The following is a 13,436-nucleotide window of genomic DNA, read 5'->3' on the forward strand; positions in this document are numbered from 1 at the left end:
ATATACTGATATATGTTAAAAAGATGATTCTTGGTGTGGCGCTTGAGTTCACTTTTGTTACATTCTCATCAGGAGGCTTATGATGCTGTAACATGTTGCTTCAAGCAAAACCAGCAGACCGCACAAATCAGCTAATCAATAATGACATCTGCCATCAGAGTGAATATAAATCAAAAAACAGATACCCAAGCCACCTGTGGAGGAACTGTTCCCGCTGTGATTTGAGATCAATACTGAGATCAAACTGAGATCCAAGTTATATAATCTGTATTTATAAACCACCAGTCCTCCAAGGGAGTGAGGTCACAGTCCAGACGGGCCTCGGTTTTGTGCATCATATAACTATTTCCTTATTAGCTTCACTACAATTTACATCAGGAAAAAAATACAATATAAATTCAGAAACATCCAGTTTCCTCACACAGTCCAAAAACCTGTAGTAAGTTCATTGGTGACCCTGAGTTGTCTGTACCGATTCTAAGTCTCTACATGAGTTCTCCGTCTTCTTCCCATAGTCCAAAAACACGCAGGAGGTTCATTAAAACCATGGATTGCAAATACTTGTGAATGAGCGAGTGAATGGTTGCATTTCTCTATAGGCTGCCCTGTGATCAACTGGCGAGCGGTCCAGGGTGAACCCCGCTTCTCGCCCAGTGACAGATGGGATACACTGCCCACCCCCATGCACAACCTAGAGTACAGGATAAGCAATAATGAATGAATTAATAAAAATGGGACAGGTGACAAATTGAAGTTTCTTCATTTGGCTTAAAAAGAGCTTGGAGGCTGTGACAGACACAGGCAGAAACATATTTTAACATGAGGTAGAAAAATGACTTTTGGCTCTTTGGCGACGTCCCCGTGTTCATGATTGATCTCATTACTGTGACTGTCCAGCTGGACCCCCGGCTCAGACTGGCCATCTGGCAGGTCTGGCAAATGTCACAGGGGCCGGCCCAGTTAGCGGGCAGCGATTCCGCCGCTGCCAGCAGCAACAAATTGTGGGAAAAAAATGAACTGCCTCTTGATGTTGGAACGGCCCCTGTCTAATTAGAGGTTTCACATGCAAATAGGCTGTTGTAAATCAGGTACAATTGTAATATAATCGTCCCCTGTCACATCAATACCCTCACTTCCTTCTCGTTTGAGAAAGCAAACAAAGGCTGGTGAGTGGAGAATTGGATAAGAAGAGCAAGAAAGAGATGACAAATTAGCAAAATGATTTCGGATTAGGCCAACTGTTATTCATTACCGCATTTTCACGACTATAAGGCGCACATATAAGTCTTAGATTTTCTTCAAAATGTGCGGCGCACCCTATGGTGCAGTGCGCCCTGTGTGTGTTGTTGTAAGGCGGACGTAGTAGAGAACACCATGTGAACGTTAAAGGGGGAAGTGTGGGTGTTGATTGTACATAAAAGAACGGGTATGTGCGTTACGCAGAACATCGTTGTTTAACAACCCTGAAAACATCGCCAACAAACACATCCAGCCCGGCCACATCACCAACACGGATGAGGTGCCGCTCACTTTCGACATCCCGGTGAGAAACACTGTGGAGAAGAAGGGGACCAGTACGGTAGCGATACGCACAATGGGGTACGAAAAGTCTTCTTGGAGACCCGGGCGAGTTACGCCACAATTTGCGAATGGATTGTAGATGCTCGGGCTAACGTGTCTCCCGGCACTGTTGTTCGAGCTTTCGCAAAAGCCGGCATCATTTCCGAAGAGCCGCACAGCACGAAAAGTGACTCTGACAGTGAAGAAAGTGAACCTGGCGTGTTTGATGGAGATTTAGCGCAGCTGTTCAAATCAGAAAAAGAGGATGAGGACTTTGACCGGTAAAAAAAAATGTGAATACCAAACTCAGTTTTCCTCCCGCTCTTTTTTTAAATACACAAACTTTTATGCTTGTGTGTGTGTTGTTGTAAGGTGGACGTATTGAGGACACCATGAGAACGTTAAAGGGGGAAGTATGGGCGTGGATTGTATATAAAACCCTCGCCCTATAATCAGGTGCACCTTTTGTGTGTGTTAAATACAGTAATGCCACACATAACTGAGACTGGGCCTTTTAGTGCGGTGCGCCTTATGGTTGTGAAAATACGGTAATTAACCAAATTTAACAGAGAATCCCGATGGGGGCCTTTTGCCCTGATGTCAGAGGAAGCTGATGTAAACACACCCCAAGACTTTCCCCATGGGCAGCAGTTCAAGAGCGAAAAGACATGTTTCTGAGAAACCAGAGAGGAATTACATGAAAGCTATTTTGCAGGGACATTGAGTCAGCCTATGCTGAAGACTTAATATCAAATACTTGGTATCTGTTTCCATATGAAAAATGCTAGGCAAAATTATTGAATGGATTCAAGTAAAAGTTCGCATAACACTCCTTTGAAATCAGCATCTAAATACAAACCTTCACTGTAATAATAGTTGGCCCGTCTTCCGTCCACCTTTCCTTTTCTGAGCTGCCCTCGAAGATATTGCTGTAGTTCTGGATCAGCTTGGCCATGATCTTATTGCAAATATTTTGGTGCACTATAGCTTCAAAAGCGGGAGCCACGCTGGTCAGAATAGAGAGAAAAAAAAAATCAATCAATATGAGAAGACGTTATACAGGAGATAAGAAAGGAGTATCGATTCTAATTTTGGATTCAAATATATTCTCATCATGCAGCAATGGAACAAAAAAATGGTGCTTGAATGAAAGATTAGTCATCAGTTGAGTGACCTGGTTCAGGAGAGGAGCCTCTCAAGTGTTGGCCAACAAAGTTTTTTACCCAGCAACTGTGCCAGATTGTACACTGGCTGTAGGTCTTCTCATTGGTTTAATTATACAGGACTGTCTCAGAAAATTAGAATATTGTGATAAAGTTCTTTATTGTCTGTAATGCAATTAAAAAAGCAAAAATTACTTTTTCATGATACTCTAATATTTTGAGATAGGATTTTTGAGTTTTCTGAAGATGTAAGCCATAATCAGCAATATTAAAATAATACAACTCTTGCAATATTTCAGTTGATTTACAATGAATCCAGAATGTATCAAATTTTTGTTTTTGTAATTGCATTACCGAAGATAAAGAATTTTATCACAATATTCTAATTCTCTGAGAAAGTCCTGTATAACCCCCTGCCTCTCCCCTATGCCTCTGCACTCGAATCACCGAGACCGTTGAAGGAACAGAACAGGTCAAAGTCAGGTTAAAGGTCAAGAGGTGAGTGAGCAGGATTTTAAACGCATTGTTTGGTGAAGGGTGTTCTGAGTACAGCAGTTGTGGGGTGACGCCATTTAGAGAATTCACTTACAATGTCACGCATATCATATGTAGCCTTGTTGCTCTTTGCCTGGATACTGCAACCTTTTATTCTTAAAAGTCTGATCACCGAAATTAAAGCTACTTCTCATTCAATTTCTTACCGAATAGCAATTCGACTTCTTGTCTGATAGAAGAATTACTTTTAAAAAACAAATCTTTTGGCATTACTATGTGCACAACGGCACTCCCTGCTGGCCAAAATGTCTGAAAAGAAACTAGTTGAAAGCCCATTAGAAGGAGCCACATTCTCCGATACACCCACTTTAACTCTTTGACATCGATTGGTGTTTTTAAACAACATGGAGGTTGTTTTTTTTATCATTGATTTCAGGCACAACTTATCGAAAACAGCTACAAAATCAACTCGGACGGTCTGAAACCTTGCCTTGTTTCCTTACTGATGACACACTTCAGCTTCAGTGCAATCACGCTTTTAAGTTCCCTTTTCTGATGAAATGAAAGCCCAGTCCAGAATCCATCTCAACCAAAAATAGAGGAAACATCACTAGATTCCCTTGTTGTGTTTGCCTTCTGTCCCCCAAGGATTACAGAGATACAGAGAAGTTGTCTTCTTTCAAGTATTTAATGTGTAACTCAGGATTAATAACTTTATAAGAATGCTGAAGACAGACACGTATGTCTGGAAAACCTTCATAGAGGACAAGTTATGGTTTATTGGGCTAATATACCCTCTTAAACTTTGTGGGTGATTTTTTTATGACCCACATTACCAAGTCTTATCTTCAGAGGGTGCTACTGTTCAACATATTAAAAAAAATAAGTGACTTTTCGGGACGTGAAAACGTGAACTCACTGGAAGACACTGGGTCCGAACACAGTGGCGAGGTTGAGGGCCGTCATGAGGTTGTCCTTGTGGTTTCTCTCCACAAGGGTGAGGAAATGACAAAGGTAGCGCAGCAGGTTATGGTGGACGTCTGGAAGCTGCTGAAGAAGTTCCTTCATATCTGACCAAGAACTGTCATCACCACTCTCTAAAGACAAACAACATGTCACAATAGGTTAAAGGTGTCTTCCTGTTTAGCTGAAAAAAAAAAAGGCTGACCAGTGTTATTCCAGTGACCAACAGCATTCACAGCAGGCACAATTCAATCGTTTGTGTTTTGCTTTGATTGTTTCAAGAAATACAATATACTGGGTGAAAAAAGCTTAATTTTTTACATCCTGTTCCCCATAGATATGGGCTGCTCCATTCACCCTCTCTTTGTATAATTCAATTGGGAGTTGTGGGAACTTGTAATACGTGTGATACGTGAGCATTAGAGCAAAGAGCTTGCAAAAATGTTGATAGTATTACGCGGAATACATAATTGGGTCAGAGTTGGCTAAACGGATATGATTACTGATCCTGAATGACTGAGTGACGCAAGTTTTGTGAGCGCGCGCGTGTCCCTCTGAAGGTATGCGACTTTGTGTGCGCATTTGACAGAGAATGTGTGTTTGTGTGTGTGTGTGTGAGAGAGTGTGTGTGTGTGTGGAAGGGGGCATTATGGCTGCAGTGAGTGTGCACAGATGCTCCCCTGCAGCCCAGAGTGTGATGTGTATAAATGTAGGCACAGATGGGTCAAGTGCTTGGACACTTCCTCAATTGTTGAGGCTGTTTCTGTACTCATTTGATACACTTCAGTTTTCTCTTCTTTTTTTTTCACAGAACAAGAAATATAATGGCAAAATAATAGAAAGCTATTACACGAGGCACCAATTGTACTCAAAATGGTTCGATTGAGCATTGCAGTTAAATATATGGTGAGGGGTTAGAGATTTGGATGTATGCATTGAATAAAATAATGAATAAAAATAATATACATTTATCTACTGAAGTTTCTCTTACTGTTTATAACTGGAAGAAATCATTTGTGTATTACATGAACAAATATAGGAAGAAGAGGAAGTCCTCAGAACTTTCTCTTCTACTTTGACCATCACATTTCTGCGGTCCTGAAATTGTGAGTGATAAAGACATTGCGCAACAAGAATTTTTCCATTTGTAAAATTTAGAGGAAAGAACTTCATGTATCTCTGGATGGAGCTTGAGAAAGACAGATCAGTGCTGCATTCACAAACATCTTGTGGGAGTTCGCAGAAGGGACTGCTGTTGACCCAGAGTCTGCAGCTCCTTTGCTCTGCAGTGACCGATTATTAAACTCTGAGCTACTAAAAAGTGGTATTTCAAGAAAAGACGAACAAGAGGCAGCTTATTTTAAAGATTACTAAAAGAACCTTTTATTACACTTTCAGGTCAATAAAATATAATGAAGACTAAATTAAATGTATCATCTTTGCAATGGATCTGGGAATCTTTCAACAATTTAAAAGTAGAGCACCATCCAAACCCAACATTTGTCTACATCCCATCTACTGGGACCAGAAACCATATTCCCCTGATGATGCTCTTTATTTTGATCTCACTTCAAATGGCTGAATTATAAAGTCATTCAAGTTATGCCCAGTGTCTTTTCATTAAAGAAAATTGAGTGTTTTTTTTATCCAGCTCCTCATATGACGAACTGCTTGGCAGCTGAGTATATTAAATGCAGCTTTTGGGACTCGTTCACGATGCAAAACATTCATTCAACACTTCATATGTTTTTTGGATTTGCCAAACACTGGCAAGGGCGCCAAAGTACACGAAAATAGATTTATATAGCATCTACTGTCAAGTCTTTTACCAAAAGAGCAATTTCCTAATGCACTGTCTGGCCCTCAGCCATAAAAAAAAACAAAAAAAAACACAGATATTTATGGTGTCCATGCCACACTTTATCAGCTAAACTACTTATTTTGCCTTTTATGACCTTACAGATTATTGCTAGTAATACACAAGTTCACCACTCTTGATATCACATCCACGAGTGCGCATGCGTACACACACACACACAGTCACACACGCTCACATACAGTAATTTAGCTGTCTTTTAACGGTCTCCCAGTTGTAGATGCTACTAGAACAGTGTCATCGGCTAGATATAGCTTTGTTGATCATCCAGTTGGAGTCATGATCCAGACGTTGACTGGGGAGGATATTAATATTTCATTATGGGTTCGGGAAGCTGTCTCCATGAATTAGCCCATTACGGTTGTAAAATGTAGGTCTTAATCGTGGAAGATCAAATTGAGATAGCACAGAAATAGATACCCATCAGCAATCGGCACTTATGGTACTACCGAGAGAAGTCTGTTTGGAAACAAACACATTTTCCTCTCACCTTGGTAGTGGTGTATGAGCTCCTGTTGGACTGTTGGGTCAACCAGGCCTTGGGGGAGATCCCGGAGGTACTTTTTGAGCAGGCTGGCAACCGTACACGTTTCTGACTCGGAGAAGTCGGCATCGTCCCCGTTCTCCAGCCTCTGCTTCAAGGTCTCTACAGTTCGGACATTGCCGTTCACGCGAAACAAACCCTCCTGATGCAAGCCTGTTCCAGGCAGACAGAAGCAAAGCTCAGTCACATTTAACACAGACGATAAAAAAACCCTGCTAAAGTTAAGAGAGGCTGTTTCCCCTTTAATCGTTTTATTAATGTAAAGGTGGGAAATAGCTGTGTTATCAGTGATTTGCTAGAATTTAAAGTTTAGTCATAAATCATGTTCATATCATATGTTTACATTTTATGACAAATCAAATAGCCATTTAATGTTATATTTGTAGTATTGGATTTAATTGTCTAGCTCCTGATCGTAATTGACAAACTACCCATGGGCTTATTATTGTAACTAACGCTCCATTGATATTTTGCCACAGAAATGTGGTACTTCAGTATATACGAAAAAAACATGATCTATGTGTTAATATGTGAGCAAATAACATATGTTTTTGCACTTAAATATGAAGTCAAATCACATGTGATTTCAATATCCTGCGCTGCAACGACACACCGAGTTCAAGTATACTTTAAATAAGTTTATGGTGGCTATGTGGGATATGTACAGTATGTTGTGGCTTACAATCTTACATCTACAAATACATAAGTGGACGCTGACTCTGGTATCAAACATGTATTTGTTTTCAAGTCGCATCACTGGCCATGTTTTAATGCCAAGTTCCTGTGGCGGCCATCCAAATGCATTACATTTCTACATATCGTTTCTTTCGGGGGACGTGGTTCAACAAAAATAGATAAAAAAAATAAGGAAAACAAATACAGAAGAAAAAAAAGTTCAACTGAAAATTTCTGAGGAAGTGTGTTAGTTTTAATAAATGCAAGCTCCGCGAACAGAATTACATACATATCGCACTCGGGGAAACTATTCTAAATATAACATAGTTAGATACTGTGACTGCTTAGCAGACACATTTGGGCCTCGTCTGGGACTTGGTCTCAATCACAGTACACGACCCAAATGCAACACCTCCCTGTGCTATTTTTGCTTGTTCTTTGTATTTATCTTTTTTACATGCAGTTTGGGAAGTCATAAGTTACATGTATACAACAGGTGTCGCCTCTGCAATCAGTTGCAGAGAGTCTAAACTGGTTTCTTTACTTTCTTTGCTTTTCTTGCCAAAAACGTCTTCTAGTGGACTAGATTTTCTTCCCTTGAAGATGTTTCAACTCTCATCCGAGAGGCTTCTCGGATGAAATAACATAGCCTTCCCCTGAGTGAATTGGCGAGTTACAGATAATTTCTTATGTGATCAGTGTTTTTTGTGATACAGGCGCGGTAATATCGAGTATATAATGCAACTGGAGAAGCAGTCTTTTCAACCCAGCATTGAGGTCATGGGTTTGAAGAAAAAGACAACGCTTGCCTTTGCTGACACTAAGTGGTCAAAAAGCAGAACTACAGAAATAGGTCAAAAATTGGCCAATAGCATTTACATTTTTTTATCTCATACTGTGATGACTGGAAAATTTTTACTTAGGTTAAAAGAACTGAGATGTATCTAGTTGTACATGGTCACAGACATTAAATGTGTACAGATTAATAAAATACCTTGCAGAGGCTGTATTTTAAGTTATTGCACTCACCATGCTTGCAGAGATGCTCCACCATCCTCCGCACCACCTGAGGCACGCCGTCCTCCATGAGGCCCTTCTCATGCAACTCAAATAGGGACGCTCCAAACAGCTTGTTGGGCTTTGCAACTTCCAGTTTTGGTCTCAGTATGGGAATCTGGACTATCTTCTTCATGTCTTCTTTAACCTGCACGGCTGTCTTGTTGTGCTGCAGACAGAAAAGCAGAAAATAGCAGTCAGGCAAAGACACTATGGGGACAGAATTCATTGCCAGCTTCACGTCAGACGTTTCTAAAGATGCTCCCTATACGCCGCACATTCAATCAAAAGCGCAGTGAAAAAGGAGACAATTCTGCGTGTGGCATCCATGTCATGCTGTCACTCGCAAAACAACGTACCCTCAGACTAATAACAAAAAGGGGAGAAAAAAAAGGGAGGATGCAACACATGCTGTGACTGCGCATGTGTTGCTACGACAAATATCAGGTCTCCATGCAACACCTCAGGCTTAAAAGACCGCACTGACAGTGACAGGCGCACCTGCAGGAACAGACACAGAGTCACAAACAGGCGCAGGGGGGTGAATGTCAAGTTGCAACTGCATTTCATTATAGAGGGCAGGTTTTCAAAAGTGATTTTAAAGGTGGAACTGAGTCGGTACAATCAAGGTCCTGAAGTCTACGGGTTGCTCCACAAACAAGGATTTGGTTCTACGCCTGTCAGAATACAGTGGTTCAAATAAATACTTTGGGGCAGGTTCACAAGGGAAGATCTTCAAATAAATCAAAAACAAATTAATATAAGGATATAGGGTAATGACATTTTTGCCCCTTTTTTTTTTTTTTTTTGCAATTTGAAGAAATTGTGCAAAGTCATACCTGCCATTACAAAAGTATAAAAGCATGAGTGATGCTAACAATGTCGATACACTTTATTGCATTCGCAAAATCTCTCAGGCAGTTTAAGCTTAATTACTTAGACTGGACTTGTTTTTGTATTTGTCTGAACCGAGATCATTTAAAAGCCATAACTTGGATCACGTACTCTAAATAATGAGGGGACTCTGGCCGAGACACAAAACTGAAATGTATATTCATCTCATGGATTGTGTGTGTTGTCACTGCCTGGACAAACATTGACCAGCTGTACAGTATATCTGGCCCAATATTTTATTTGAGCAAACATTGCCACATGTTGTCTTTCAGAATGTCAACACACAGAACGTGTTATTATCCCAGTAGAAACATAACACAAGGCAGGATGAGTTAGCCAGTGTAATTGGCATTAAATCATTTCTGTCTCAAGGAGCAATGAAATTAAGTCACGCTAACCGTAAGCAGGTCGCAGAAGCTGCACAAGGAGGAAAAGACTTCCGGCACTTCAGCAAGTGTCTCTCCTGTAGCCATGACTACAGCTAAACCATGTGACTCCTCCTTGTTTCAGAGTTCACCCTTTCGTACGGGTGAACTGACCCACATAGTAAAATGAGAGGCCCCTGCCAGGTATTGGTCACGATGAGCTGCACAACGATGCACGGGAGGGAGGGGGGGCTGACTAAAATAGACATTTGTAGGACGTTAAAAGTTTTTCCCCAATTTGTCCGATTGTTTGTACAGAATGAAAATGGGATGCAACCTCATGTCAGCCGATTAAAAACCCTGCTCACAGATGGTGCTGAGGGGACTAAGGAGACAAGATCTTTACTGTGGCAGATGCTCTGGCGGCATTAATACGACGTACATCCCCCTCAGAGTCATTTGAATGCAAATTTTGCTCGTTCATGGATGGCTCCGCGGCAGGTTCATCAGATATGTCCGTCACACCTTCCTGATGAATGTGAAATGGTCATGAAGCTGAACTTTAATTCAGACGGCTGTGTAAGATGTAAGAATATGAAAAGGGCAAAACTTTCTAATTCTAGAATATTGTTTAGAGCTATATATATATATGGACCTGCTCAGGTAAGAACTAATACAAATCCACTGTTAATAACAAAAGCTCATATCTGTTTTATCTGAAATTTATATAGGAGAGGGTACATATAGAGCTTAAACATACAGGGAATTAGTTTTCATTTATTTATTTTAAAGGTTGAAAAAAGTTTCAGGGTAAGATCTAAAAATGTATAATAATAAAGAATAGAAGTGTTGAAGTAGAATTTAGAGATTTCTGCAAGTATGCTTTATTTTATTTTATTTTATTCAAGAAAATAACAAAAGGAATAGTTTTACTTCAACACCAACAGGGCAATATCAAAATAAAATTAAAACCTCAAGTTGATATCCTGTAATCCTGTAAGTGTTCTTATGTCCTGGTATATCTAAATTACATTTCTTTATCTCGTATTGCATGTCTCTATTTGTGGTCCTGCGTTTATCTCAGATGAGCTGATTACCTCGCCTGAAGCTAGTGTAGCTCATATAATGTTATGCTGTCACCATGCAAATGATCTTGGAAGGAAAAGGATATATGCAGCCAGTCATGGGTGACACACACACACACACACACACACACTTAAAACACCCAGTTATGAGTGCAGTAGATGCAAAAAGCAGATATAGTAACTACTATATATGTTCTCGTCACTTGGCAGTGAGGTATTGGGAGGCACAGTGGCACAAGTGGTTAGCGCTTCACAGAGAGGACACTGGATCAATTCTGACAGGGGGCCTTTCTGTGTGGGATTTGCATGTTTTTTCCTGTGTCTGCGTGTTTTTTCCTCCAGAATCTCCAGCTTCCTTTCCCAAAAGTAGAATCATTGGAGACCTTTAATTGCCCAGACTTTTGAATGACAGAGTAAATGGTTGTATGCCTATATAAGTGTCCCTATGATCAACTGACTAGAACCCTGTCTCTCGCTCAAGACGGCTGGGATAAGCTCCAGCACCACGGCGGGCCAGACTTCAGAGTAAACTGGAATGCTAATGAACAAATGAATGTGAGGTATTGTCTGTCTTTAGTGTTACTGAAAAGAAAAGAACTAATTGGCAGAAAAATATTGATATTTCCTTTTACAGTATTTGGTTACACTTGCGGCAAGCATTATTATTCTTTAGCATCCAGCACCGATTATCCATAGCCATTAGGCCCTGCCAGTCAGGTGAGTTTACTTCACTTGATTCGTCTCATTTTCTGAAAGTAATTTTAAAATGCAGCATACTAATTCACACTATCTGCTATTTTTCCTTCTGTTGTTTTTTTTCTCCCTTCTTACATTACACTGACAGTCATTCATTTATTAGCTATACCAATTATTCTGCACTCAGGGTTGCAGGTGGACTGGAGGCTACCCCAGCCATCATTGGGCCAGTCGAACGTCGATCCAGAGACACAACGATTCACTCTTTCATTCACACATCTGCACGAATTAGAGTTTCCAACTGACCTCCTGATTGCTTTGTGACTGTGGGAGGAACCTGGAGGAAACCCATGCAGACACCTGGCAAAACATGGAGGCTCCTCACAGAAACAACCTATATTAAAAGTATCATGCTACTCATATATAAGACTATCGATAATATTAACTAATAATTATTACCTTTATTTTTGATCAACTTATAGTGGGATAACCCAAAATAAAGTACAAATATTGCTATTTTTATATAACAATTTTTTGTTTTCTTTTTTATATCAATGTTCATATCCGTCCTCTGTGAGTCAGAGCCTTTGCAAAGAAGAGCGGTTTCCCCCACAGGGATCAATAAAAAAATTCGGACTCCGATTTTGAATCTGATAGTACTGTGAAGTAATCTGTGATTTTTCCAGTATCAGTGTTTACACTTTTGCAAAACACGCACCAAACTCCAGATTCCTGCTTTAAAATTAAACAATAAAACTTCAGAGAAAGGTGATACACATATCAGTGAATCATCTAAGCAGCCAAAAACAAGAGCACCCTCTTTTGTTGGTCGTCTTCTGCGATTAGCCTAATCCTGACCTTTTGTTCCCTTCCCCCATCCTTAAAATGTTTTCACACCACAACCTCTGACACTGACAGCGGGGGAACCTACTGTCAAAAGGGGCTGTTAAGAAACTCTTCACACACTCTCCAGTTCCTTCCTGTAGTTTTCTGGAGTACTTTGAATGAAGTGTCGGGTGATTTTCTTGAGGAGTTGCTACTCGATGGAGGTACAGAGGAAACACGTCTGCGCCTTTAAAAATGTGCTCGTGGGACAGCAAGCCCCAGCATGTGTCCTCTCCCGCTTTCTCCAGCCTGAATGTGTCCCTGTATGTGGGTGGCCGCTGAAGCAACTGGTCGCAAAAGAACCCCCAAGAAACAGCTGCCAGGCCAAAGTGACTTCAGCTGGGGTTCTCGAGATCCGAAAAGAAACCTACAAGTTAGGATTTTGGTTTTTCTCTGCGCTGACCGAGTCACTTTTTCCAGTTTGCAAAGTTTATAGGAGGGTGATCTCTCTGCAGCCGTACAGCACTGCAAGGAAAAATGTCTCAGTTCTAAACAGAACCTCGCGGTCTATCCTCATTACGGGGTTGTTTCTCCACTATTGCCTCAGTTTAAAGATGGCAGGCCCCAGACAGATGAGGTCATCTGAAAAAAGTAAAGGCCATTTCTTCTTGTGCCAGTAGCTGGTGAAAAAAGCAAAGTTGTTTTTCGGAAAAGTAAAGTTATTTTTGTTTTTTGTTTTTTTTTTATGAGAGGGGACACTGGTTCTCAAACAGCACTGGAAAATATCCAGGATATCAGTACATCAAACACACATAAACAAACCATCAACAGTGAACTTGGGTGTGTGTGTGTGTGTGTGTAAAAAGGCATTCTTCAGCTCTTAATCACAGACTGAATGCAGAGCTTCTACAGTGTCTACTCACACAGATGGTCATAGCTCCTGCCCCCATTCTTCCACAGGAGAAGAGCCTGCCGAGGCAGATGAGGGGAAATCTGCTGCTTCCCTCCCTCCTTTCCTCCTCTCTTCACTCCGATCCGGGGCAGAACACCTCAATCTTCACCATTTCAAAAAAAAAAAAAAAACATTCCACCTTCAGATATGTCTTTAAGTTTAAAAAAAAAACCGAAACACACACACACACTTTTTGTAAAAATCTAAACTAGTGCAGAAGTACTGTCAGTGCCGGCAAAGTATGTTTCTCTTCTTCCTCCCTCTTTATCCGCCTCTCTCCTCCTGTC

General features: G+C 40.7%; 1 protein-coding gene across 6 annotated transcripts in view; it reads right to left on the minus strand.

Moving 5' to 3' along the window:
* The window catches only part of fam13a (family with sequence similarity 13 member A), a 51,003-nt gene extending 37,604 nt beyond the window's left edge, over nucleotides 1-13,399 (minus strand). For 2 of the 6 annotated variants that reach the window (XM_086157322.1, XM_086157321.1), the window contains exons 1-5: nucleotides 13,121-13,399; nucleotides 8,306-8,501; nucleotides 6,548-6,754; nucleotides 4,138-4,315; nucleotides 2,420-2,567 (exon numbers count right to left, since the gene is read on the minus strand). In XM_086157322.1, coding sequence (XP_086013448.1) covers nucleotides 2,420-2,567; nucleotides 4,138-4,315; nucleotides 6,548-6,754; nucleotides 8,306-8,501; nucleotides 13,121-13,147 — 756 coding nt within the window. In that variant the 5' untranslated portion in view covers nucleotides 13,148-13,399. The remainder of the gene's footprint in view (nucleotides 1-2,419; nucleotides 2,568-4,137; nucleotides 4,316-6,547; nucleotides 6,755-8,305; nucleotides 8,502-13,120) is intronic. The other 4 variants (XM_086157324.1, XM_086157325.1, XM_086157323.1 and 1 more) reach the window with 3 other exon arrangements.
* Nucleotides 13,400-13,436: the final 37 nt, after the last annotated feature.

Source organism: Fistularia commersonii, chromosome 12, assembly GCF_037954325.1.
Source record: "Fistularia commersonii isolate RoL2024-O1a breed Wild chromosome 12, RoL_Fcom_v1.0, whole genome shotgun sequence".
Lineage (NCBI taxonomy): Eukaryota > Metazoa > Chordata > Actinopteri > Syngnathiformes > Fistulariidae > Fistularia > Fistularia commersonii.